We start from the raw sequence: 26,938 nt of genomic DNA on the forward strand, positions 1-26,938 counted from the left end.
TCCCTCACACATCAGATAGAGCTCTAATCTCTAGGGTAAACAAAGAACTCAAAAAGCTATACACCAAAAAAACAAATAATCCAATCAACAAATGGGCCAAGGATCTGAACACACAATTCTCAGAAGAGGATATACAATCAATTAACAAATATACGAAAAAAAATTCTCATCATTTCTAGCAATCAGAGAAATGCAAATAAAAACTACTCTCAGATATCATCTCACTCCAGTAAGAATGGCAGCTATGATGAAGACTAACAACAACAAGTGCTGGTGAGAATGCGGGGGGAAAAAGGTACACTCATTACACTGCTGGTGGGACTGCAAATTGGTACAGTCAATTTGGAAAGCAGTATGGAGATTCTTTGGAAAGCTGGGAATGGAACCACCATTTGCTCCAGCTATTCCTCTTCTCGGACTATACCCAAAGGACCTAAAAACAGCACACTACAGAGACACAGCCACATCAATGTTTATAGCACCATAATTCACAATAGCTAGACTATGGAGCCAACCTAGATGCCCTTCAATGGATTGATGGATATAAAAAAATGAGGCATATATACACAATGGAATATTACTCAGCACTAAAAAATAATGAGATCATGGCATTTGCAGGGAAATGAATGGCATTAGAGCAGATTATGCTAAGTGAAGTTAACTAATCCAAAAAAAAACCAAATCCCAAATGTCTTCTCTGATATAAAGGGGGTGACTCAAAATGGGGAAGAGGAGATGAGCATGGAAAGATTACCTCTACATATGGAAGAGGGGTGGGAGGAAAAGAGAGAGAGAAAGGGAATTGCGTGGATGGTGGAAGGAGACCCTCATTGTTATACAAAATATATGTATGAAGATGTGAGAAAAAAAAAGAATAGGGATATTGGATGGTAGTGGGTAGAGTAGGTGCCTTAAGAAAATTGATCAACTCCTAGTATCTCTCTCCAATATGAAATTGGGCAGAGCTATGCAGGCAGAAACATCTCTATGTGTATATTTAACTCCTAGTCCTCAATGAGACTTTGGTCGCTAATTTTTAAAAATGGAAATTAAAATTTTAAAAAACACCTCATCTATTTTGTCTAAATAAATTCATCCAAGAAGTCAAAGCTTTATAACTTTGAGAGCAGTTTTTATAAGTGATACCTGAATTTATTCTGAGCAGAAGCTCCAATTTCTTCCTATTGCCCCAGGTGAGTGAATCTCACCTTTCATACTCAGGATAGATAATTACCCAGATATAGACATGATAAATATACTACTGTGACTTTATCTTTTCTGACTTCAGTTTATGCTCCAGTATAAGAATGTATTGATGATTTTCATTGACTTTTGTTTTTGAATGTATATGTAAGTCTAGAACTTTTTTATAATTTCTCCCCTGAATATTCCTTGATATTTTCATATTCTGTCCTCATGAATGTTAGCATCATAATAGTTGAATCATATTTATATGAAAAAGATTAAGTTTTCAGTGTTTAAATTGTTCTGAACTTTAACAATTATTTTCAGATAATAATGGTATTATTTACAATTGCTGTACCTCTGCTGTCTTTTCTCTACTAACTATGTTGCATGAATATCCAGAACAATGTTGAGCAAAAGCACTGATATGATATGATCCTGATTTTCAAGCTAAGTCTTATTGAATTTTTTGCCATGAAAATCATGCTGATATACACATTTGAAATAAATTAGGACATAGTAAGACAATGTATTTTTTCTTATTATTAGTCAGTTTGAATATATTGTGTTTACTAATTTGCTGATAAACACATTTGAAATAAATTAGGACATAGTCAAAAAAAAGAAAAGAAAGAAAATTTGCCAGGTCTAAAGAGTGAAATGTAAAATCAAATACAACTTGGGGCTGGGGATGTGGCTCAAGTGGTAGCGCGCTCGCCTGGTATGCGTGCAACCCGGGTTCGATCCTCAGCACCACATACCAACAAAGATGTTGTGTCCGCCGAGAACTAAAAAATAAAATATTAAAAAAAAATTTCTGTTCAAAGGATAGATTTAAAAAAAAAATCAAATACAACAGGCTTGCGGGATCCCAAAATTACAACAGATCCACACCAAGGCTCATTATACTGAAAATGCCTAGCATACAGAATAAGGATAGAATTTCAAAGCCCACAAGAGAAAAGTATCAGATTACATATATGGGGAAACCAATTTGGATCTCAACTAATTTCTCAACCCAGACCCTCAAAGCTAGGAGGTCCTGGAACATACACCAAGCTCTGAAAGAAAATGGATGCCAACCAAGAGTTTTATAGCCAGCAAAATTAAGCTTCAGATTTGAAGATGAAATAAAAACATTCCATGATAAACAAAAGTTAAAAGAATTCACAACTAGAAAGTCTGGACTACATAACATTCTCAGCAAAATATTCCATGAGGAGGAGATTTTTTTAAAAAATTGAAAACCAGCAGGGGGGGAATTACACTAAAGGAAAAGACAATCAAAGGAGAAACTAAGTCAAATTTAAAAACTGAAATAAACCAAAATGAATGGAATATAAATCATATCTCAATAATAACCCTAAATGTTAATGGCCTAAATTCATCAATTGACAGACATAGACTGGCAGACTGGATTAGAAAACAAGACCCATCAAATATGCTGTCTCCAAGAGACTCACATCACAGGCAAAGACATTCACAAATTGAAGGTAAAAGGATAGGAAAAAAACATATCACTATATGGACCACATAAACAACCCCTATCTCTCATCTGCACAAAACTCAACTCAAAGTCAATCAAAGACTTAGGCACTAGAACAAAGACCCTGCACCTGCTAGAAGAAAAAGTAAGCCCAAATATTCATCATGTTGGGTTAGGAACCAACTTCCTTAACAAGACTCCTAAAGCACCAGAAGTAAAATCAAGAATCGATAAATGGAATGGATTCAAACTAAAAAGCTTCTTCTCAGCAAAAAGTCAATAATGTAAAGAGAGAGCCTAAAGAATGGGAGAAAATCTTTACCATATGCACCTCAGATAGAGCACTAATCTTCAGAATATATAGAGAACTCAAAAAACTTAACACCAAAAATCCAAATAACCCAGTCAATTAATGGGCAAAGGAACTGAACAGACAATTCAAAAAAGAAGAAACATGAGTGGTCAACAAATGTATGAAAAAAATGTGCAACATCTCTAGCAATTAGAAAAATGCAATTTAAAACTAAGATTTTTATCTCACTTTAGTCATAATGGCAATTATCAATACAAGCAATAATAAATATTGGTAAGGATGTGGAAAAAAAGGTTACACTCATACATTTCTGGTGGGACTGCAAATTGTTGCAACCACTCTTGAAAGCAGTATAGAGATTCCTCAGAAACTTGGAATGGAACCACCATTTGACCCAGCTATCCCACTCCTCAGTTTATACCTAATGGGCTTAAAAGCAGTGTATTACAGTGATGCAGCCACATCAATGTTTAGAGCAGCTCAATTCACAATAGCCAAACTATGGAAACAACTTAGGTGCCCTTCAACAGATGAATGAATAAAGAAATTGTGGTATATATACACAATGAAATATTACTCAGCCTTAAAGAAAATGAAATTACAGCATTTACAGGTAAATGGACAGAGCTATAAAATATCATGCTAAGCAAAATAAGCCAATCCCCAAAAATCAAAGGCTGAATATTTTCTATGATATGTGGATGTTAATTCACAATATGGGGTAGGTGGCACCAGGGAAAAATAGAGGTACTTTGGATTAGGAAGAGGGAAGTGAAGGGAAGGGAGGGGTTGTGGGGAAGGAAGGTTAGTAGAATTAACTGACCATTATTATCCTATGTACATATATGATTACACGACTGGCATGATTCTACAACAAGTAAAACCAGAGAATGAGAAGTTATACTCCATTTATGTTTGATGTGTTAAAATGCATTCTATTATCATGTATAACTAATTAGAACAAATTTTTTAAAGGGAAGTTTACTCAACTACAGACTTGAAAATGGTAATGAATTCTGGAGCCGGACCTTCCAGAGCATAGAGCAATATGATCTTTCAAGCTCAGGTCTGAAGCTTACAGCTGCTCTCAATGATTGTCGTTAAACCTTCCTTTTGCTTAGAATTATACAAGCAAAGCAAGTGATCAACACCTATCTTTAAAATGAAATAAAAGGAGGTGGATGAGGAAGGCAGGAAGAAGAGAAGGAAGAGAATAAAGTAGAAAAGGAGGAGGAAGAAGAAAAAGAAGATGACATCAACAACACCTGGAAATACAGTCCCCAACAGAGAAATGGCCTTTCTCTGCATCTTAGTGATAAACCAGCCCATGTGGCCCTGCCATGTTCTCACTTAGAGGGGCACCCCCACTAGCAAACTGAGGCCCACCACTCTGGCCTGGGAACCAGCAGCTGCTAGAAATATCAGTCCAGCACACTTGAACATGTTGATTTTCTACCTAATTCCCTTCTTTGATCACTATAATATGTTTAGCCTGCTCCAATACTCCCAGCCTCTGCTATCTTTTCATTCTCTCCTATCCAATTCATCTCTCACTCACTGATTAATTCAACAACTAACCTCTATACTGTGTTGGGTATTGGATGTTCTCAAAATGAAGTCCCTTTTCTGATATGTGGAGAATGGGTCACAAAGAAGACCACTTAGATGTCCCTTAACTTCCCATTTTAAGAGGTTACATTTACTTTGTAGCATTTCAATAAAACTCATCTTTCCCCAAAAAATAAACTAATTAATAATTTGGTTACCTCAAGTCCTTTTCATTTTGTGTGTGTATGTGTGCATGCGTGTGCACGCCAGGGATTGAAACTCAGGGGCACTCAACCACTGAGTCACATCTCCAGACCTATTTTTTTATGTTATTTTAGAGACAGGGTCTCACTGAGTTGCTTAGCGCTTCACCATTGCTGAGGCTGGCTTCAAACTCATGATTCTCCTGTCTCGGCCTCCTGAGCTGCTGGGATTACACCTTTCCATTTTTAATCAGGTTATTTGGAGTTTTGCTGCTATTCTAGAGTTTAGTTCTTTAAATGTTAGATATTAACCCTTATGAAATAGATATTTCTCTACTGAAGATATACAAGGAAAACATGAAAAGATGCTTAACATCACTAATCATTGGAGAAAGGCAAATCACACTACAAAGAGAAATAATAATAAAACCAGAAAATAACAAATGTTGGTAAGGATACAAAGAAATCAATATTTTTGTGCACTGTTGGTAGGATTATAAAATGGAAAAACAGCATGAATATTCCTTTAGAGTTAAAAACAGAATTGCCATATGATCCAATAAACCCACCTTGGGGTATATACTCAATAAAATTAAAAGCAGAATCTCCAAGAAATACTTTATTTCACCCATGTTAATTGCTGCGTTATTCACAATAGCCAAGAGAGAAGTGGAATCAGGACAATTGTTCCATAATAAATGAATGAATAGAGAAAATGTGGCACATATATGTAATAGAATATTATTTGGCCTTAAAAAAGAAGGAAATGCTATTACATACTCTTAATAGGGATGAACACTGAGGAAGTTTTCCTAAATTAAATAAGCCTGTCACAAAGACAAATACTGCATGATTTTAACTTACATGAGATATCTAAAGGAGGATAAAGGGAAAAATAGTAATTGTTCAATGGATATACAGTCTTAAGTTTTGCAAGAGGATAAAGTTCTAGAGATCTGTTGTATAACAAAGCAAATACAGTTTAACACTACTCAACTGTACTTAATGGTTAGGATGGTAAATTTGATATAATTTTTACCATATTTTTAAAATACATATAATACAAATAAAATATAACTTTTAGCATAAATAGAATTAATATATCAAGAATAAAATTTTAGTTTTATTCAGAATGGAGGAACTTTGATTGGGCAAAGAAAAGGAAAGGGTGGGGAGGGGGCATGCAGGCAGGAAAGATGGTGGAATGAGATGGATATCATTACCCTAGGTACATGTATGACTGCACATATGGTGCGATGCTACATAGTGTACAATCAGAGAAATGAAAAATTGTGCTGCAATTGTGTACAATGAATCAAAATGCATTCTGCTGTCATACCTAATTAATTAATAAAATTATTTTAGTTTTATTCAGAAAATCTAAAAAATAAGTAAATAATGAAATTTTCAATCCTCTCAAATGCATGCAAATTTTCTTTCATATTTACTGAATTGGGAAATTCATGAAAAGCAGCAGAGTAGGTGCTCACCAAGAATTTAATTTCTTGGGCTGGGGATGTGGCTCAAATGGTAGCGCACTCGCCTGGCATGCGTGGGGCACTGGGTTCGATCCTCAGCACCACATAAAAATAAAATAAAGATATTGTGTCCACCTAAAACTAAAAAATAAATATTAAAAAAGTAAAAAATAAAAAAGAATTTAATTTCTTCACCTTCCCTCTATTCCCTTTTCTTCTACTTAATCTGTCCCCAACTCAAAGTACATGCAATGAATCAAGACAGTAAAGAAAAGAAAAATAAGGTGTTCTGCTCTTTTGTTCCCTTTGTAGTTCTCCACAACAGGTAGAGCAGTTTTAGGAACAATCAGAGAAAACCTGGAGAATAGCTCAAGGCCAGCCTTTATGGGAACCAGATTATTTCTTCCATTTCGGGCTCAAGACGGTAGCTTTACCAGATACAGTAAGAAAACATCTTTGTACTCAAGACTTTCAGAACCAAATAAGAGGGCAGAAGCTGGAGCTCAGTGGTATAATACTTTGTCCAGCGTGCACAAGGCCCAGGATGCAATTCCCAGAACCACAAAAAAACACAAATAATAATAATTTAAATAATAAAATATCATTATGTTCTCTCATATTCAAAATTAATGTACCAGAACCATTCTCAAATTAAAGGTAGCAAAAATAAAGAGACAATACACACATAACACATATTTTTCTTTACTAACCAATGAAACAAGTAACAATAAAACATATCTTATAAATTAATAGCTATTCCTTTAGGAAATACTTCATTCTACAATCTCTTTGAACATATCTTCCATCAGTTTCATCATATTTTGTTTCTTCACTTCTATTTGGGTGAAAAGCCCCATAATAAACAATAAGAAAAATAATCCCAAGGAGAAGAGAAAGAACTAAAGTGATACTGATAGGTACAAAGTAATCTGAATTAAAAATAGAAAGTGGATAAACCCAGAACCCAATCAATATACCCAGTGTGGTCAGCACTCTTACAACATAATAAAAAGACATTGGACATTTAGTATTATGTCCCTTAATATTAAAAAATGTAAAGACAAGAATAAATCCAACAACAATTCTATATAAGAATTCCATACTTTTGGAATTACAAAACTGAGTTTGTTCTTTAAATGCCCAGAGTAAACCTACAATCCAAAGTAATAACAACATAAATAATCCAACCTTAACATTTACAAACAATAGAAGTACAACACTAAGCATCCAAGACAATAATGTAAACAACTTGTAAAAGAGATAGGTGGCTTTGGGACAGAATCCATTAAGGAGATTTTTATCAGGCAAGGATTTTCTTAAAGCTATTTGAAAATCAACAGTTGACCAAGAAATGGCACAGCAAGAAAGCATGATAGCTGCATCTACAAAACAAAAAATAAAAAAGACCTATTGTTACAGGAATAGTAATAGCAATATTATATTACTAGATGCCATAAATGCTTTATCTGTATACATAGAGTCTCACAAACACATTCAGGCAATTTACTTATCTAATCCTTGGAGATAATATTCCCATATTACATGTGAGGGAACTGAAGCTTGACAAAATATATTACTTGGTCAAAGTCACATAACTAAAAAACTATAGAACTGAGATTTGAATCTAAATTTTCTTGATTCCAAAGTTGGTATACTAATCCACTACCATCAGGCTGCTTTGAAGTGCTTCTGAATAATTCACTGAACAAATTTTATTAAGCAATTGGAATAATGGAAACTGCATACTCTGGTTGTTTAAAAACAAGTATAATTCTAAGTTTTCTAGACATTTTAATTTTGACCTTGAATATATACCTAATTCACAAGGTACAGCTTCATGGTGCAGAGAAGAGCAGTTAAAAAGAAAATTTAACATAAGTATAAAACATTAACAAGCTCAAGTTTTCATATCCTGAAGATAATGACTCAAATGAACAAATATGCTCTAAAACCAAACTTCTATAGGTTTGACATCTTTACCCCATTTTTCCCTAACAAGGAACAGAAGAATAAATTCATTACTATTTTGGAAATGCAAGTTATTATTAGCCCCACAGTTAAAGCAAGGGACTTCCATAAAGCAAAAGCAAAGCATCAGAAAACTAAAATGAAATAATTTAGAGACTACAGAGTGCTAGTAATTTTAATTAAGCCCCACTGGAAGTCTATATGATAGCTAGACTTACAACAATTTATCTACTGATGACGATAATGAGAACAAGACCTGAAAAATGTCTCTGTATACTCTTTCTTGGTTTTGGCACATGACACGATGGACCTCACTAGTAGGACTTCTTTTCTTCTTTAATTCAAAAACATTTGAATAAAAAACATCATTTTCTCCTAAATTGTCCTATGAGCTATTTTTATAATTGGTTTTAATTTCTACCAAATTAATACATACACATAGTTTAAAAAGCTAAATATTTCTACAAACTTTACTAAAAAAACAGCAGTATCCTTTTCTACCCTTCCTTACCACTTAATTTAAATCCCCAGAAGAAATCACTATCAATTCTCCTAAGTTTCTACTGTATCAGGTAGTTATTTCTACCTAAAATATGTATTATGTTTAACTTATCTGTTTTAAACATTGTTTACTGATTTTATATTTAGAAAGAAGACATTTTAGTATATATGTGAATTCCACATAGCCTCCATTTATCTCTTTCTAAAAGAGTAACATCACAACATTTGGTAAAATCAGTATTTATTTTACTTTATTACAACTACTTAAATATACAGGGACTTTTGGTTTGATTTGGTTTTGGTTTTTTAACTGCTCAGTCACTCTGATTATATTTTTCTTTTCTTTAAAACATTACATTTTTTCTGCAGTAAACTCTGCTTTTGCTCACTTGCTTATTTTTTTTTACCCTATCCCTATTTCCTAGCAAATACTTCAAACTGATTGAAAAAACCTCTGTGTATACATCTGTCATTTCTTTTCCTTTATATCCCCCTCCAATTTTTTTCTAATACCATCCTCCTGCTCTAGGCTGGTTATTCTTTTTTTTAATAATGCTATTGTATTTTTTAATACTTTTATTTAATTAATTTATTTATTTTTATGTGATACTGAGGATCGAACCCAGGGCCTCACACATGCTAGGCAAGTTTTCTACCACTGAGTTATAACCAGAGCCCTAGGCTGATTATTCTTTTTTTTTCTTTAATTTTTATTGTTGGTTGTTCAAAACATTACATAGTTCTTGATATATCATATTTCACACTGTGATTCAAGTGGGTTATGAACTCCCATTTTTACCCCATATACAGATTGCAGCATCACATCGGTTACACATTCACTGTTTTACATATTGCTATACTAGTGTCTGTTGTAGATTATTCTTGAGGCTTGCTTCCTATCATCCCAGAACTTCCCTTCACCTTTCTTCTGTGTTGATGTCCTATTTCCTGATTCTCATTCCTTCTCATGTTGCACAAAAGCTAAATATTTTGAGACCATGTTAGGGCTCAAAAAGTCTTTATTCTTTTCTCACTCTTTTTTATTTTTTATTTTATTTTCTTTTTAGTTGTTGATGAACCTTTATTTTTTTATTTTTTTATATGCAGTGCTGAGAAGCAAACCCAGTGCCTTACACATGCAAGGCAAGTGCTCTACCATTGAGCTACAACCCCAGCCCCTCCTTTCTCACTCTTGAGACACAGTTTTGTTAAAAATAGAATTTAAAAGTTGATTTTTTTTTCCATTGAAACTTTGAAATCGTCACTGTTATTCCAATTTCAACTGTTACAGTTAAGAATGTTAATCCCATTTGGTTTCTCTATCTTTAGTAAGTGATCATTTTTTTCCTTCTCAAATCTTCTAGAATTTTATCTTTGCTTTGCTGAAATGATAACAATGAGCTTGGTGAGCCATTTTTATTCAACCTTTCAACTTAATAACCCACATCCTTCAATGATATGCTCTGATATTATTCTTTGATGATTTTCCTAGAAACCACAGTATTCATATTAAACATAAAAATGTTTAAAGATAATCAATACTGTTACCTAAGAGGTGGATTTATCACAAAGGTAGTAAAACTTAAATTTCAAGGACCCTCACTTGCTCAGTCTCCTTCAAGCCTGGCAAAGTCCTAGCAATGTGTTCACTTTTCCATAGTTTTATAAAATTTGCAAATAAGACATTTTAATTACAGTTGATAAATTCCCTGTCTCTTCCTCCGATTTACACTCCTCATATTTTGCCTTAGAAAACTGAAATGGCTTTGGGCATTTTGGGGATCTGGCTAAGGAAAACTTGAGTTAAGAATACATCTAGGTTAAACATAGGGGGACATGTTTACAAGGTTTTCTTGAATTACTGATGTTAATAAGTGGCATGACTAGAATTTTCAGTCAGCTTGCCGATCTTAACATCTCATTATACAGTCAGCCTTCCTTCAGCAGTGATTTCCTTTCTTGGCAGACAAAGGAAGGAATAAGAAGAAGAGAAAAGGAGGCAATATATCTTTATATTTTTTAATATCTGAACCATATTACTGAATTTACTTTTCAAAAAATAATTTTTAAAGGATTGAAAACTCTAAAACCTGCCTGAGAGTTATATAGTTGATATAAGATTTCAGTGGCATCCAACATCTAACATGGTGTTAATAAAGACTTACACTGACTAAAATTTGCTTGTCCATGTTCCAGAAAAATATAGAGCTGAAGAAGAAGTTGTGGGCAGCCTTCCAGGTAGGTCTCAAATAGCCTGAGCATGCTCAAATCAGTCACTCTATCTATAACTTCTTTATGTTGATCAATTTGCTCTTCGGTGAAGCTATTCGTTTTGCTACTACATTTGAAAGCCACGTGGTAACCCTTTTTTAAGGCAAACCAATACCTGTAAAGTAAACATGAACATTTAACTTCAGTCATACATTTTTATAAATTTAAATTTATTTTAAGTTAAATATAAAAATATGTATTTAAGGAGTATCATGAGTATTTCAATAAAAATATACCACTGTATAATGCTTAAATCAGGTTAAACATATCATCTCCTCAAATCCTTATCATTTCTTTATGGTGAAAACATTCAAAACTCTTTCTTTTAGCTTTTTGAAATATAAAGTACATTATTGTTATCTATAGTCCTTCTATCATGCAATAGCACACAAGAGCTTCTTACTCCTCCCTAAATATTCACCAGGTTATTCAGACAAAAATGTGGGACTTCCTCAGATCCTATAAAAATTCAGGTCTCTATTCAATTATCACTTCTACTTAGAATTCTCAGATCACACATTCTATATCTTTATTATTTTTCTTTGTAATACCACAACACGGTATTTATTTTGGTTATCTTTACTTTCTCAGAAAATGTAATCTACATGAAAAGAGAGAATTTGTTTTGTGCATTGATACAAACTAAATAACTAGAACAATACCTGGCACGTGGCAGGTGCTCAAAAACATTTACTGAATGAATAAATGAAAGCTCATCACACTTTTTCCATAAAAAGACAGTAGAAAATAGCCAAAGCAAAACTGAAAAAAAGAACAAAGCTGGAGGCATCACAATACCATTTTTCAGGACACAAGAGTCATATTAATAAAACCAACATGATAATTGTCATGAAGACAGAAACACTGACCAATGAAGCAAAAGAAAGAACTGATCAGTCAACTGATCTCTTGGCAAAAATACACATGAAGAAAAGGCATTCTCTTCAATAAATGGTGCTTAGAAAATTGGATATCCATGTACAGGAGACCCCTATCTCTCTACCTATACAAAACCCAACTCCAAATAGATCAAAACCCTAATGTAAGAGCTCAAATTTTGAAACTACTGAGGAAAACATAAAATGCTTCAAGACATCAGCACAGTCAACAGTTTTCTGGATAAGCTCCAAAAGCACATGAAGCAAAAAGAATTGGCAAATGGGATTGCATCCAATTAAAAAGCTTCTACACAGCAAATAAAGCAATCAACAGAGTAGCAACTATCTACAGAAAGGGAGAAAATCTTTACTAGCTATTCATTTGACAAAGGATTAATAGAATATTATAAAGAACTAAAAAAATAATAACAAAATGTACTCAAATCAAACAATGGACAAATAATTTGAACAGAATCTCAAAATAAAAAATACAATTTTGACAATAAATATATAAAAAGTGCTCATATCTTTAGCCATCAGGGAAATGTAAATTGAAACTACAATAAGATATATTCTCATTCCATTGAGAATGACCGTTAACAAACAAACAAACAAATGCTAGCAAGGATGTGGAAAAATAAAAGGCCATCTACACTATTGGAGATTATATAAATTATAATAACCACTGTGGAAAACTGTATGGAAGTTCCTCAAAAAACTAAAAAACAGAACTACCGTATGTTTATTGCTGCATTATTCATGATAACCAAGATATGGGATCAGTCTACATGACCATAAATAGTTGCACAGATAAAGAAAACATGGTATATATATTATATATATATACATACATACACACACACACAATAGAGCCCTACAGAATGAAATTCTGTCCTTGCAGGAAAAACGGGTGGAACTGAAGGATATCACAACATTAAGTGAAATAAGTCACACACAGAAAGCCAAGTATCACATGGTATCTTTTATATGTGGAAACTAAAAAAAAAAAAAAAAAAAAGATGACCTAAAAGTAAGAGAGAAATTATTAGGAACTGAGAAGGGAATGAGAGGGAAGGGAGAGAGATAGAAGAAGGTGAATGCACAATATAGGTCTGTATGAAAATATCATAGTGAATCCCATTTTTGGAATAGCATAATCTACTAAGTATCGGCTAGATGCCAGAGTAGAAACAAATGTCTACAAAAATGATGAAGGCATGGTCTCTATTTCAATGATCTTACAACCTAATTGGAATGTCAAATCTATGAAATACTAGTTGCAATACAAGGCAGAAGAAATGAGTACTGATTAAGAAATATAAATACAATATTGTGAAAAAAGAAGAAAAATGATTAATGTCTAGTATTTATCCGCAAGATTTATGGGGAAGTTGTGCTTAAGTCTTTGGGAGCATATATCACAACAGGGAATATGTGATTCCTGTTCTTTGATATGGTTTATAAAACAACAGATAGATACTATTAAAATTTTTTGAAAAATTCATAAATATTAACAGTTACATACCCAGAGAATAATTAGTATAGGCAGCATAAACTGGGAGAAGCAGCAGCAGAGCACAGTAGCTAAAGAGTACAGACCGCCAGGGATGGTGAAATGTGCTTCAAGTCCTAGATACTTAGAAGGTTGAGGTGTAAGGATCACTTGAATCTAGGAGTTCAAAACCAGCCTGAGCAACACAGGGAGACTCCCATCTCAAAAAGTAAGTAATAAAAGAGTACCCTAATAGTACCAGAATGCCTGGATTCAAATCTTGGCTTTCCCTCTTCCTAGCTTAATTTCTTTTTGCTTCAGTTTCCTAATTAGAAAATGGAGCTAATCATCATATCCACTCTCAATGGACTTATGGATTATTAAATGGATTCATTTATTTATATATAAAATGCTTAGACATAGCACAAGTTAAGTACTATGTAAGTGTTCATTTAAAAACAAAACTGGGCTATTTACAAATGTTTACATTCAAATTTCCAGTGACTTCAGGGAATAATTTAGCCCAACATCATAATAATAAATGGCAAATCTACAGGAAGTTCTGCTTTTCTGAGGATAACTTCATGGGGAAGGGAAATATGAATATAATTTTTTTAATCAACAGAGCATTGTTTCAGGGACAAATGGTGAACAAGCCAAAGAAAAGAAACAGAGGGTGCTTACCTAGCATTGTTTATCCCTACATACTATTTTATTTGAGATAAAAAATTAACAGCATCCAGGAATGATGAATTACCTTTTATCAGGCAAAAGTTTCTACTGATATGAAACAATAAATTCTGGACAAAATTTTTTTAAAAGGTACACAAGAACAACTAAAAGTAGGACAAAACTTGAAGGCACTCAACACTTAAAAGAAGAAAACCATATTACATGAGGTTGCACATTTGTCTAGCTTTTCCTCTGAAGGCAGAGCACAATCTAAATGGCACAAAGGAAATCCTTATTTGCCCAAAGAGTTAGAGGACTGAGTTTGAGTTTACCATAGTGGTTAGAAACTAAGGAATAATCTCCCAAAACAAGGAGCCACAGAATAGAGACTGCCAAAATCTGCATATACTTTTTTCAAATCTTTGGCTAATCCCTTATTGTGCATATGTGAAGCAAGACTCAAGAAATTGAGGGGGAGTAGGGAAACAGAAGGAATCTTAGCAGAGATTTAAGCAGTTATCTACCATAGGTAGTTTAGAATTTTAATCTCAGCAAATTTAAGGGGATTAGTAATAATCTCAGGCATTCCTCAGGAACCTCATAAGTGCCATGCCTTAGAAGTAAAAACCGTATCTCAGAACTATGAGATATTCCCCTAAAACTAAGGCCAAAAGCAAAACAGACCTTCCCTTTTACATTCTATATGAAGCCTCTGTAAAACATCAAAGGAATTTGCCACTAATTTAACTGTCTTCTTTCTTATCAGAAGATAAAGAAAAACCTGTGTCTCTACAAATTATCACTTACATATAATATCTACAACACAATAAAAAATTACTTGACATACAAATAAACAGGAATATGAGACTCACAATAAAGATTTTTTTAAAAAGTTAACAGAAACGTATCAGTTAATAGAAACATACCTATTGATGACCCAGATCCTGAAATTAGTAAATGAAAATTTTAACCATGATAATTTTTCAAATCTCTAAGAAAAAAAAGTATGTAATAACTGTAAAGATTGTAAAGACTGGAAATTCAGGAAAGAGATGAAAAATGGAATAAAAGAGCAAATGGAAGTCTTTTTTTTTTTTAATGGACAAAGAAACCGAAAAGGTACTTTATATAAGAATAAATATGAACAATCAACAAATATATGAAAAAATTTTCAACATCTCTAGCAATTAGAGAAATGCAAATTAAAACCACATTGAGATTTCGGGTCTCCAATCAGAATGGCAATTATCAAGACTATAAGTGACAATAAATGTTGGCAAGATTGTGGGGAAATGGTTCACTCATACATTGCTGGTGGGACCGCAAATTGGTGTAACCACTATTGAAAGCAGTATAGATTCCTCAAAAAATTTGGAATGGAACCACCATTTGACCCAGTCATCCCATTCCCTGGTTTATACCCAAAGGACTTACAAACACCATACTACAGTGACACAGCCACATCAATGTTCATAGTAGCTCAACTCACAATAGCTAAGCTAAGGAAACAACGTAGGTGTCCTTCAACAGATGAATAGATAAAGAAAATGTGGTATATATACGCAATGAAATATTTTATGCCTTTTGCCAGTAAATGGAAGAATCTGGAAACTATCATACTAAGTGAAATAAGCCAATCCCCAAAATACAAAGGTCAAAATGGTCTTTCTGATATGTGGATAGTAACATACAATAATGGGGATGGGAGGGAAGAACAGAAGTTCATTGTATTAGATAAAAGGGAATGAAGGGAAAGGAGGAGGGATAGGAATAGGAAAGACAGTAGAATGAATCGGACCCAACTTTCCTATGTTCATATATGAATACACCACAGTGAATCTCCACATCATGTACAACCACAAGAACAGAATTCTAATTAGAGTAAGATATATTCCATGTATGTATAATAAGTCAAAATATACCCTACTGTCATGTATATCTAAAAAGAACAAATAAAAAATAAAAAGCCTGGAATAGTAAAAAGAAAAGATGTTTGGTTTTGGATTGTATGGTGTTTGCTATTTAAATACACTAATTTATAGTTTTTCATAGCTTTTGAGTTTATGTCATACTTAGAATTCTAGTGGTATACTTTTTCAAGTTTTTTTTTTCAGACAATCACCCAATGCTTCAGTGTCTTTAAGAGAATAATCCAAATTTTCTTCTACAAAATAACAACCCATTTTTCTACTCCATTACCTTATGTTATAAAATATTTTCTGAATTTTATTTTCTCTTTCACTGGTCTATTCTTATACAAATACCATAATATTTTAATATGTATTAGAGCTTATCCCCTTAACAGTATCCCCTCTTTCCAAGTTTTCTGGATTTTTTTTTTTTTAACACAGCATTGCTTTTTATTTTTTATTTTTTTAACTTTTATTGTTGGTTGTTCAAAACATTACATAGTTCTTGACAAATCATATTTCACACTTTGATTCAAGTGGGTTATGAACTCCCATTTTTACCCCGTATACAGATTGCAGAATCACATCGGTTACACATCCACTTTTTTACATATTGCTATACTAGTGTCTATTGTATTCTGCTGCCTTTCCTATCCTCTACTATCCCCCATCCCCTCCCCTCCCATCTTCTCTCTCTACCCTATCTATTGCAATTCATTTCTCCCCCTTGTTTTTCCCCCCTTTCCCCTCACTTCCTCTTGTATGTAATTTTGTATAACCATGAGGGTCTCCTTCCATTTCCATGCAAATTCCCTTCTCTTTCCTTTTCCCTCCCACCTCTCACCCCTGTTTAATGTTAATCTTCTTCTCATGCTCTTCCTCCCAACTCTTTTCTTAGTTACTCTCCTTATATCAAAGAAAACATTTGGCATTTGTTTTTTAAGGATTGGCTAGCTTCACTTAGCATAATCTGTTCTAATGCCATCCATTTCCCTGCAAATTCTATGATTTTGTTATTTTTTAATGCAGAGTAATACTCCATTGTGTATAACTGCCACATTTTTTTATCCATTCGTCTATTGAAGGGCATCTAGGTTGGTTCCACAGTCTGGCTATTGTGAATTGTGCTGCTATAAACATCGATGTGGCAGTATCCCTGTAGCATGCTCTTTTAAGGTCTTCAGGGAATAGTCCAAGAAGGGCAAAGCAGGGTCAAATGGTGGTTCCATTCCCAGCTTTCCCAGGAATCTCCAAACTGCTTTCCAAATTGGCCACACCAATTTGCAGTGCCACCAGCAATGTAAAAGTGAACCCTCTTCCCCACATCCTCGCCAGAACTTGTTGTTTGACTTCATAACGGCTGCCAATCTTACTGGAGTGAGATGGTATCTTAGGGTGGTTTTGATTTGCATTTCTCTAACTGCTAGAGATGGTGAGCATTTTTTCATGTACTTATTGATTGATTGTATGTCCTCCTCTGAGAAGTGTCTGTTCAGGTCCTTGGCCCATTTGTTGATTGGGTTATTCGTTTTCTTATTGTTTAATTTTTTGAGTTCTTTGTATACTCTGGATATTAGGGCTCTATCTGAAGTGTGAGGAGTAAAGATTTGTTCCCAGGATGTAGGCTCCCTATTTACCTCTCTTATTGTTTCTCTTGCTGAGAAAAAACTTTTTAGTTTGAGTAAGTCCCATTTGTTGATTCTAGTTGTTAACTCTTGCGCTATGGGTGTCCTATTGAGGAATTTGGAGCCCGACCCCACAGTATGTAGATCGTAGCCAACTTTTTCTTGTATCAGACGCCGTGTCTCTGATTTGATATCAAGCTCCTTGATGCAAATGGAAGTCTTATGACCAAAAAAATACAATATGTAAAATCAAATATTCATTCCATGGAAGTAATAGCAAATTTGACACAAATAAAGGAAGGATCAGTGAACTTAAGATGCATGCTATAGATTGAAATTACTGTACCCTACCCCAAATTCATAGGCTGTATCTGGTAGAGCAAGGGGCTTTGGGAGACAACTAGATGAATGCTCTTACAAATGAGACCACAGACAGGGCCTTGAACTTCTATCAGGTGAAGACACAACTAGAAGGCATCATCTATGAATCAGAAAGCAGGAACTTACTAAACACTGAATCTGCTAGTACCTTATCTTAGACTTCCCGGCCTCCAGAACTGTGAGAAACAAATTTCTCTTGTTTAAAAGCCCCACAGTCTACTCTATTTTGTAATAACAGCCTCACCAGACTAAGACAATAGAAATCATCAAACAAAAAATGCAGAAAAATACAGGGGGAAAATGAACAGAGTTTCAGTAACAAATGTATAAGTGAAATCACAGAAGAAAAAGAGAACAGGAGGAAATTATGACAAAATAATGGTGAGAAAAAGTATTTCCCACATTTAATCAAAAACCAAAACATACAGATCTAAAATATTCAATAAACCCAAGCAGAAACAAAATCATAGGTACATCATTCTTAAATTGCCACAAATCAAGTATACAGAGAAAATATTTAAAACAGAGAAAAAAGACACATTCTCACAGAAAAACAATGAAAAGTTGACTATCTCTCATCAGGAATAACACAATCCAGAAGAAACCCAAATCAATAATTACACTAAATGTAAATATATTAAGCATTTCAATTAGCAGAGATTTTCAAACTCAATTAAAAAGCAAGCTATAAACTTTATGTGTTTAGCAAAGGATTCCCTCTCAATATAAAGACACAATTTGAAAGAAAATCATACACAAAAAAGTTAATTTGGCTATATTAACATCACACACACAAAATAGACTTCAAATCAAATAATATTACCAGAGATAAATAAGGTCTGTCTGCATCTTGTCTTTACACTTAAAAATATGTCTTAGAGATCTTTTCATTTCAGTATATAAAGTACTTTATCATTTTTTATAGTTGCTATGAAGTTTGCCATTGCATATATAACAAAACTCCATGAAAGGACATTTAAATTGTATTCAGTATTTTGCTATTAAAAGTAATGATACAATTAAATACTTGTGTACATTTGTCATTTCACATGTATACAAGTAGGATAAATTTCTATAAGAGGACGTTCTGTGACTAAAAGTACATTATATTCTTGCAACATATCAAAGTACCATCCACAGATATTGTACCAACACATACTCAGCAAGATATCAGAATATTTGTTTTCTGATGCCTTACAAAGACACAGAGTTTTATCACTGGGACTTTTGCCAATTTGGTAGATAAGGAATAATATTTCCATGTAGTTTTAATTGGCATTTTTATTATGTATAAGGCTTAGCATGTTTTACACAACTCAAGATCATTGTCTTTCCTTTTGTGTGAACTATTCTTATATTCCCCATATTTTTCTAGTGAATGGATGGTCTTTTAATTTTGATTTCTAGAAGTTCTTTAAACATTGAAGGACACGCCCTTTATCTGCTATAAGGTATGAATATTTTTCCCTGTTGTTTTTCTTTTGACTTTGCTTTTGTCTTTGTCCAGTGGTTTTTGCTTTTGTTTACTGACATGAACTTCATTTACAGTCAAATCTACCTTTTGAAAGTTTAGAATTTGAGTCATGGCTAGAAAGGCTTTCCCCATTCCAAAGTTATAAAAGTACTTCTATGATTTTTGATATTAGATATTTGACTCATGTGAAATTTATCTACTTGTCTGATATCCTACCTAGAAATATAGCCATAACATGATATATTAAACTATCCCAATTCCAAAATTAATCAAATTTTTATGGTGTCATACTGCATACACTGGGTATCACTTTCTCTTTTTTAAATATTTTTTTAGTTGTAGATGAACACAATACCTTTATTTTATTATTTTTATGTGGTGCCGATAATCAAACCCAGTGCACTCACATGTACTAGGCAAGTGTTCCTCCACTGAGCTACAACCCTAGGACCCTGAGTATCACTTTCTATTTGATTCTAGTTAATTTCCAAACAAAAAAAAAATCTGTGGTGTATTTATATGGTGTACAGGAAAAATGTTCTCTTGTTCTTGTAGTTTGGATTTAGGGGGAAAAGAAATACCACTCTGGAAACAAAACTCTTTCACATTATCACTTCAGACTATATTCTGGCTAGAAGGAATTAGATCTTGTATTGTGTCACATCAAAGACTGTGGGAGACTGAAGACATAAATTGCAACATTTTAAAATTCTCCCAGTACCCAACTCTATGTTTATATCAATATATTTCTGAAGATTTCAATTCCATTACAGAAGAGGTTAAACTCTTCCAAATTATGTGCCATAGTAAAGTATGGCCTAAGCCTGACCATCATATGAAAAAATATTATCCAATTATAATTTACATATTTTATTTCTACACATTTTTCCCAACACTAACAACTAAATATAAAATCAGGGGGATCCAACATGGCGGCCGGCGAGGAAGCAGCGATTCTAACGTCTCCACTTTAACCGGATAAGAAAGACCCATCGGAACAGTGGCAGCCTACCTACGGAGGAACTTCTAGCATAATTCCCTTAAGAAGAGAGCTGCCGTGAACTGGTAGGTTTATTGGAAGTGACAGTTTGTCCCAGAGAAGTGGATCTTGGACAGCCACGCGGGCACAGAAATCTAGTCCCGCAGCCATCAGCCGCTCCCACAAGCGGTTCCCCTGGGAGGCTTAGCTCTCGCTCTGGGAGCAGCCGCATCACCCACCCGGTCCCTAAACACGCGGCCACAGCTACCCGGCTAGTTAGGTGGCCCCGCGGCGGGTGCAGAAATCAACTCCTGCAAACAGCAGCCGTTTTTGCAAGCGACGGACACCCGGAGCGACTTGGCCCGCCCTGCCTGAACCGGAATTGGGCCTCCGCCATCCGGGCTCCCCTGGGAGGCCTAGTGCTCGCTCTGGGAGCAGCCGCATCACCCACCCGGTCCCTAACCACGCGGCCACAGCTACCCGGCTAGACAGGTGGCCCCGCGGCGGGTGCAGAAATCAACTCCTGCAAACAGCAGCCGTTTTTGCAAGCGGCGGACACCCGGAGCGACTTGGTCCGCCCCACCCAAACCGGAATTCGGCCTCCGCCATCCGGGCTCCCCTGGGAGGCCTAGTGCTCGCTCTGGGAACAGCCGCCTCACCTGCCCGGTTCCTAACCACGCGGTCGCAGCTACCCGGCTCTACAGGTGCCCCCCCTCCAGCGGGCGCAGAGGTCCAATCCCGCAACCACCAGCAGCTTCTGAAAGCGGCGGCGGCCCGGAGCAGAGTGGCAGCCCAAACCGGCAGACGCCTCCGCCATATCGGCTCTCCCGGGAGGCCCTGCTCTCGCTCGGCGAACAGCCAAACCACCTGCCCGGATCTTAACCACGCAGACACAGCTACCCCGCTCTTCACGTGGCTCCCAGTGGCCCGACTCAGCTAGAAGGGTCCCCGCATGGCCCCGTACATGGCCATGCCCTCCGGGCTCTGCCAGTAGCCCCGCCCACCTGGCGAACAACCGGGAAACTTCAAAATCTCTCTGTGGGCGTGACCGCAAGGACCAAAGGACTCTCGACACCCAACTCCCCTTACTGCCAGAGTCAGGCAGACCTGAGACCCACCAACGGAACAGGCCTAGAGGCCTGCCAGCATGGTAGATACGCCACTCCATTTGGAGTAGGGGGGCAGAGCAGAGCAGCCGCCCGCATCCGGATCAGGCCCAACGACCCGAGGAGGTGATAGTCATATCGCCACAATTGGAGGGGGGGCAGAGCAGAGCCGCCACCCGCTCCCGCAGGGTGGGCAGACCTGCGAACAACCGGCAGAGCAGGCCTAGCGGAATGCCAGCGCGGTATTGAGATCACCCCAACTAGAGAAGGAGCACAGCCACTACCCGCCCTGCAAGGGAGATTTTTCAACTATACAAGAGCAATATAAATAATTAGGGGGAAAAACTCATAATCACAACAGTTTCACCAAGCAGAAAGAAACGTGAGCAGCATGAAAAGACAAGGAAAGAAAGGACCACAAGCAATGCAGGTCAACTCAACTTTCGAAGAGGTAATAGCTGCAACAGATGGAATGTCAGATAAAGAGTTCAGGATATATATGCTTCAGATGATCTGGAGTCTCAAGGAAGACATGAGACAGCAAAATCAGACAATGAAAGATCACATTGACAAACAAATCCAGGAAGTAAAAGATCAATTTCACAGGGAGATAGAGGTAATAAAAAACAAACAAATAGAAATACTAGAAATGCAGGAAACAATAAACCAACTTAAAAACTCAATTGAGAATACTACCAGCAGAGTGGATCACTTAGAAGAGAGAACATCAGACAATGAAGACAAAGTATTTCAACTGGAAAAGAACATAGACAGCTCAACAAGTCTGCTAAGAAACCATGAGCAGAACATCCAAGAATTATGGGACAATATCAAAAGACCAAATTTAAGAGTCATTGGGATACAAGAAGGCACAGAGCTCCATACCAAAGGAATAAACAGTCTATTCAGTGAAATAATACGAGAAAACTTCCCAGACTTGAAGAATGAGACAGAATCCCAAATCCTAGAAGCCTACAGGACGCCGAATGTGCAAAATCATAAGAGATCCACACCTAGACACATTATAATGAAGATGTCCAACATACAGAATAAGGAGAGAATTTTAAAAGCTGCAAGAGAAAGAAAGCAGATTACATTTAGGGGCAAACCAATCAGGATAACAGCTGATCTCTCAACACAGACTCTGAAAGCTAGAAGATCCTGGAAAAACATATTTCAAACACTGAAAGAAAATGGGTTCCAACCAAGAATCGTGTATCCGGCGAAATTAAGCTTCAGGATAGAAGATGAAATTAAAACCTTCCACGATAAACAAAAGTTAAAAGAATTCGCAGCTAGAAAACCATCTCTTCAAAAAATCCTTTGCAAAACATTACAGGAAGAGGAAATGGACAATAACATTGAAAACCAACAATGGGAGGTAGGACAGTAAAGGGGGGAAAGTAGTCAAAGAGAATAACAAATCAGGTTTAGTAACATCAATAAACAAATATGGCTAGAAGAACAAACCAGATCTCAATAATAACCCTAAATGTTAATGGCTTAAACTCACCAATTAAGAGACACAGGCTAGTAGAATGGATCACAAAACAAGACCCAACAATATGCTGCCTACAGGAGACGCATCTGATAGAAAAAGATATTCATAGACTGAAGGTGAAAGGTTGGGAAAAATCATACCACTCATATGGACTGCGGAAACAAGCAGGAGTGTCCATACTCATATCTAATAAAATAGATTTCAAGCCAAAGTTAATTAAAAGGGATAAAGAAGGACACTTCATACTGCTCAAGGGAACCATACACCAACAAGACATAACAATCATAAATATATATGCCCCAAATAATGGTGCAGCTGTGTTCATCAAGCAAACTCTTCTCAAGTTCAAGAGTCTAATAGATCACCATACAATAATCATGGGAGACTTCAACACACCTCTCTCACCACTGGACAGATCTTACAAACAAAAGTTAAATAAGGAAACTATAGAACTCAATAACACAATTAACAACCTAGACTTAATTGACATATATAGACTATACCACCCAACATCAAGTAGTTATACCTTTTTCTCAGCAGCACATGGAACCTTCTCAAAAATAGACCACATATTATGTCACAGGGCAACTCTTAGACAATATAAAGGGGTAGAGATAATACCATGCATCTTATCTGATCATAATGGAATAAAACTGAAAATCAATGATAAAAGAAGGAAGGAATCATCAAGCATCACTTGGAGAATGAACAATAGGATGCTGAATGATCAATGGGTTTTAGAAGACATCAAGGAGGAAATTAAAAACTTCCTAGAGTTAAATGAAAACACAGACACAACATATCGGAATCTATGGGACACATTGAAAGCAGTTCTAAGAGGAAAATTCATCGCTTGGAATTCATTCCTCAAAAAAAGAAAAAACCAACAAATAAATGATCTCTTACTTCATCTCAAAATCCTAGAAAAAGAAGAGCAAAACAACAGCAAAAGAAGTAGAAGGCAAGAAATAATTAAAATCAGAGCTGAAATTAATGAAATTGAAACAAAAGAAACAATTGAAAAAATTGACAAAACCAAAAGTTGGTTCTTTGAAAAAATAAATAAAATCGACAGGCCCTTAGCCAGGCTAACGAAGAGAAGAAGAGAGAGAACTCAAATTACTAACATACGGGATGAAAAAGGCAATATCACAACAGACACTTCAGAAATACAGAAGATAATCAGAAATTATTTTGAATCCTTATACTCCAATAAAATAGAAGATAGTGAAGGCATAGATAAATTCCTTAAGTCTTATGATCTGCCCAGATTGAGTCAGGAAGATATAGACAACCTAAACAGACCAATAACAATAGAGGAAATAGAAGAAACCATCAAAAGATTACCAACTAAGAAAAGCCCAGGACCGGATGGGTATACAGCAGAGTTTTACAAAACCTTTAAAGAGGAACTAACACCAATACTTTTCGAGCTATTTCAGGAAATAGAAAAAGAGGGAGAACTTCCAAATTCATTCGACGAGGCCAACATCACCCTGATTCCGAAACCAGACAAAGACACTTCAAAGAAAGAAAACTACAGACCAATATCTCTAATGAACCTTGACGCAAAAATCCTCAATAAAATTCTGGCGAATCGGATTCAAATACATATCAAAAAAATTATACACCATGATCAAGTAGGATTCATCCCTGGGATGCAAGGCTGGTTCGATATATGGAAATCAATAAATGTTATTCACCACATCAATAGACTTAAAAATAAGAACCATATGATCATCTCGATAGATGCAGAAAAAGCATTCGAAAGTTCAGCATCCCTTTATGTTCAAAACTCTAGAAAAATTAGGGATAACCGGAACATACCTCAACATTGTAAAAGCAATCTATGATAAGCCACAGGCCAGCATCATTCTGAATGGAGAAAAATTGAAGGTATTCCCTCTAAGATCTGGTACAAGACAGGGATGCCCTCTCTCACCACTTCTGTTCAACATAGTCCTTGAAACACTGGCCAGAGCAATTAGACAGACGAAAGAAATTAAAAGCATAAAAATAGGAAAAGAAGAACTTAAATTATCACTATTTGCAGATGATATGATCCTATACCTAGCAGACCCAAAAGGGTCTACAAAGAAGCTACTAGAGCTAATAAATGAATTCAGCAAAGTGGCAGGATATAAGATCAACACGCATAAATCAAAGGCGTTCCTGTATATCAGTGACAAATCCTCTGAAACGGAAATGAGGACAACTACTCCATTCACAATATCCCCCAAAAAGATAAAATACTTGGGAATCAACCTAACAAGAGAGGTGAAAGATTTATATAATGAAAATTACAGAACCCTAAAGAAAGACATAGAAGAAGACCTTAGAAGATGGAGAAATATACTCTGCTCATGGATAGGCAGAACTAACATCATCAAAATGGCAATATTACCAAAAGTTCTCTATAAGTTCAATGCAATACCAATCAAAATCCTAACAGCATTTCTTGTAGAAATAGATAAAAGAATCATGAAATTCATATGGAATAATAAAAGACCCAGAATAGCAAAAACAATGCTAAGCAGGAAGTGTGAATCAGGTGGTATAGCGATACCAGACTTCAAACTATACTACAGAGCAATAGTAACAAAAACAGCATGGTACTGGTACCAAAACAGGCGGGTGGACCAATGGTACAGAATAGAGGACACAGTAACCAATCCACAAAACTACAACTACCTTATATTTGATAAAGGGGCTAAAAGCATGCAATGGAGGAAGGACAGCATCTTCAACAAATGGTGCTGGGAAAACTAGAAATCCATTTGCATCAAAATGAATCTGAATCCCTATCTCTCGCCATGCACAAAAGTTAACTCAAAATGGATCAAGGAGCTTGATATTAAATCAGAGACACGGCATCTGATAGAAGAAAAAGTTGGCTACGATCTACATACTGTGGGATCGGGCCCCAAATTCCTCAATAGGACACCCATAGCGCAAGAGTTAACAACTAGAATCAACAAATGGGACTTACTCAAACTAAAAAGTTTTTTCTCAGCAAAAGAAACAATAAGAGAGCTAAATAGGGAGCCTACATCCTGGGAACAAATCTTTAATCCACACACTTCAGATAGAGCCCTAATAACCAGAATATACAAAGAACTCAAAAAATTAGACAATAAGATAACAAATAACCCAATCAATAAATGGGCCAAGGACCTGAATAGACACTTCTCAGAGGAGGACATACAATCAATCAATAAGTACATGAAGAAATGCTCACCATCGCTAGCAGTCAGAGAAATGCAAATCAAAACTACCCTAAGATACCATCTCACTCCAGTAAGATTGGCAGCCATTAGGAAGTCAAACAACAATAAGTGCTGGAGAGGATGCAGGGAAAAGGGCACTCTTGTTCATTGCTGGTGGGACTGCAAATTGGTGCAGCCAATTTGGAAAGCAGTATGGAGATTTCTTGGAAAGCTGGGAATGGAACCACCATTTGACCCAGCTATTCCCCTTCTCGGTCTATTCCCTAAAGACTTAAAAAGAGCATGCTACAGGGACACTGCTGCATCAATGTTCATAGCAGCACAATTCACGATAGCAAGATTGTGGAACCAACCTAGATGCCCTTCAATAGACGAATGGATAAAAAAAATGTGGCATTTATACACAATGGAGTATTACTCTGCATTAAGAAACGACAAAATCATAGAATTTGGAGGGAAATGGATGGCATTAGAGCAGATTATGCTAAGTGAAGCTAGTCAATCGTTAAAAAACAAATACCAAATGACCCCTTTGATATAAGGGGAGTAAACAAGGACAGGGTAGGGACGAAGAGCTTGAGAAGATGATTTACATTAAACAGGGATGAGAGGTGGGAGGGAAAGGGAGTGAGAATGATATATAAGAGGAAAGGAGGGGTAAGACAAGATAATACAAATGGAAGAAATGATTTACAGTAGAAGGGGTAGAGAGAGAAAAGGGGAGGGGAGGGGAGGGGAGG

General features: G+C 35.7%; 1 protein-coding gene across 1 annotated transcript in view; it reads right to left on the minus strand.

Annotated features, from left to right (window-relative positions):
- Positions 1-6,899: 6,899 nt before the first annotated feature.
- The window catches only part of Xkr9 (XK related 9), a 37,520-nt gene continuing 17,481 nt past the window's right edge, over positions 6,900-26,938 (minus strand). The window contains exons 4-5 of the mRNA XM_040293391.2: positions 10,848-11,068; positions 6,900-7,595 (exon numbers count right to left, since the gene is read on the minus strand). Coding sequence (XP_040149325.1) covers positions 6,967-7,595; positions 10,848-11,068 — 850 coding nt within the window. The 3' untranslated portion in view covers positions 6,900-6,966. The remainder of the gene's footprint in view (positions 7,596-10,847; positions 11,069-26,938) is intronic.

Source organism: Ictidomys tridecemlineatus, chromosome 7 (assembly GCF_052094955.1).
Source record: "Ictidomys tridecemlineatus isolate mIctTri1 chromosome 7, mIctTri1.hap1, whole genome shotgun sequence".
NCBI classification, from domain to species: domain Eukaryota; kingdom Metazoa; phylum Chordata; class Mammalia; order Rodentia; family Sciuridae; genus Ictidomys; species Ictidomys tridecemlineatus.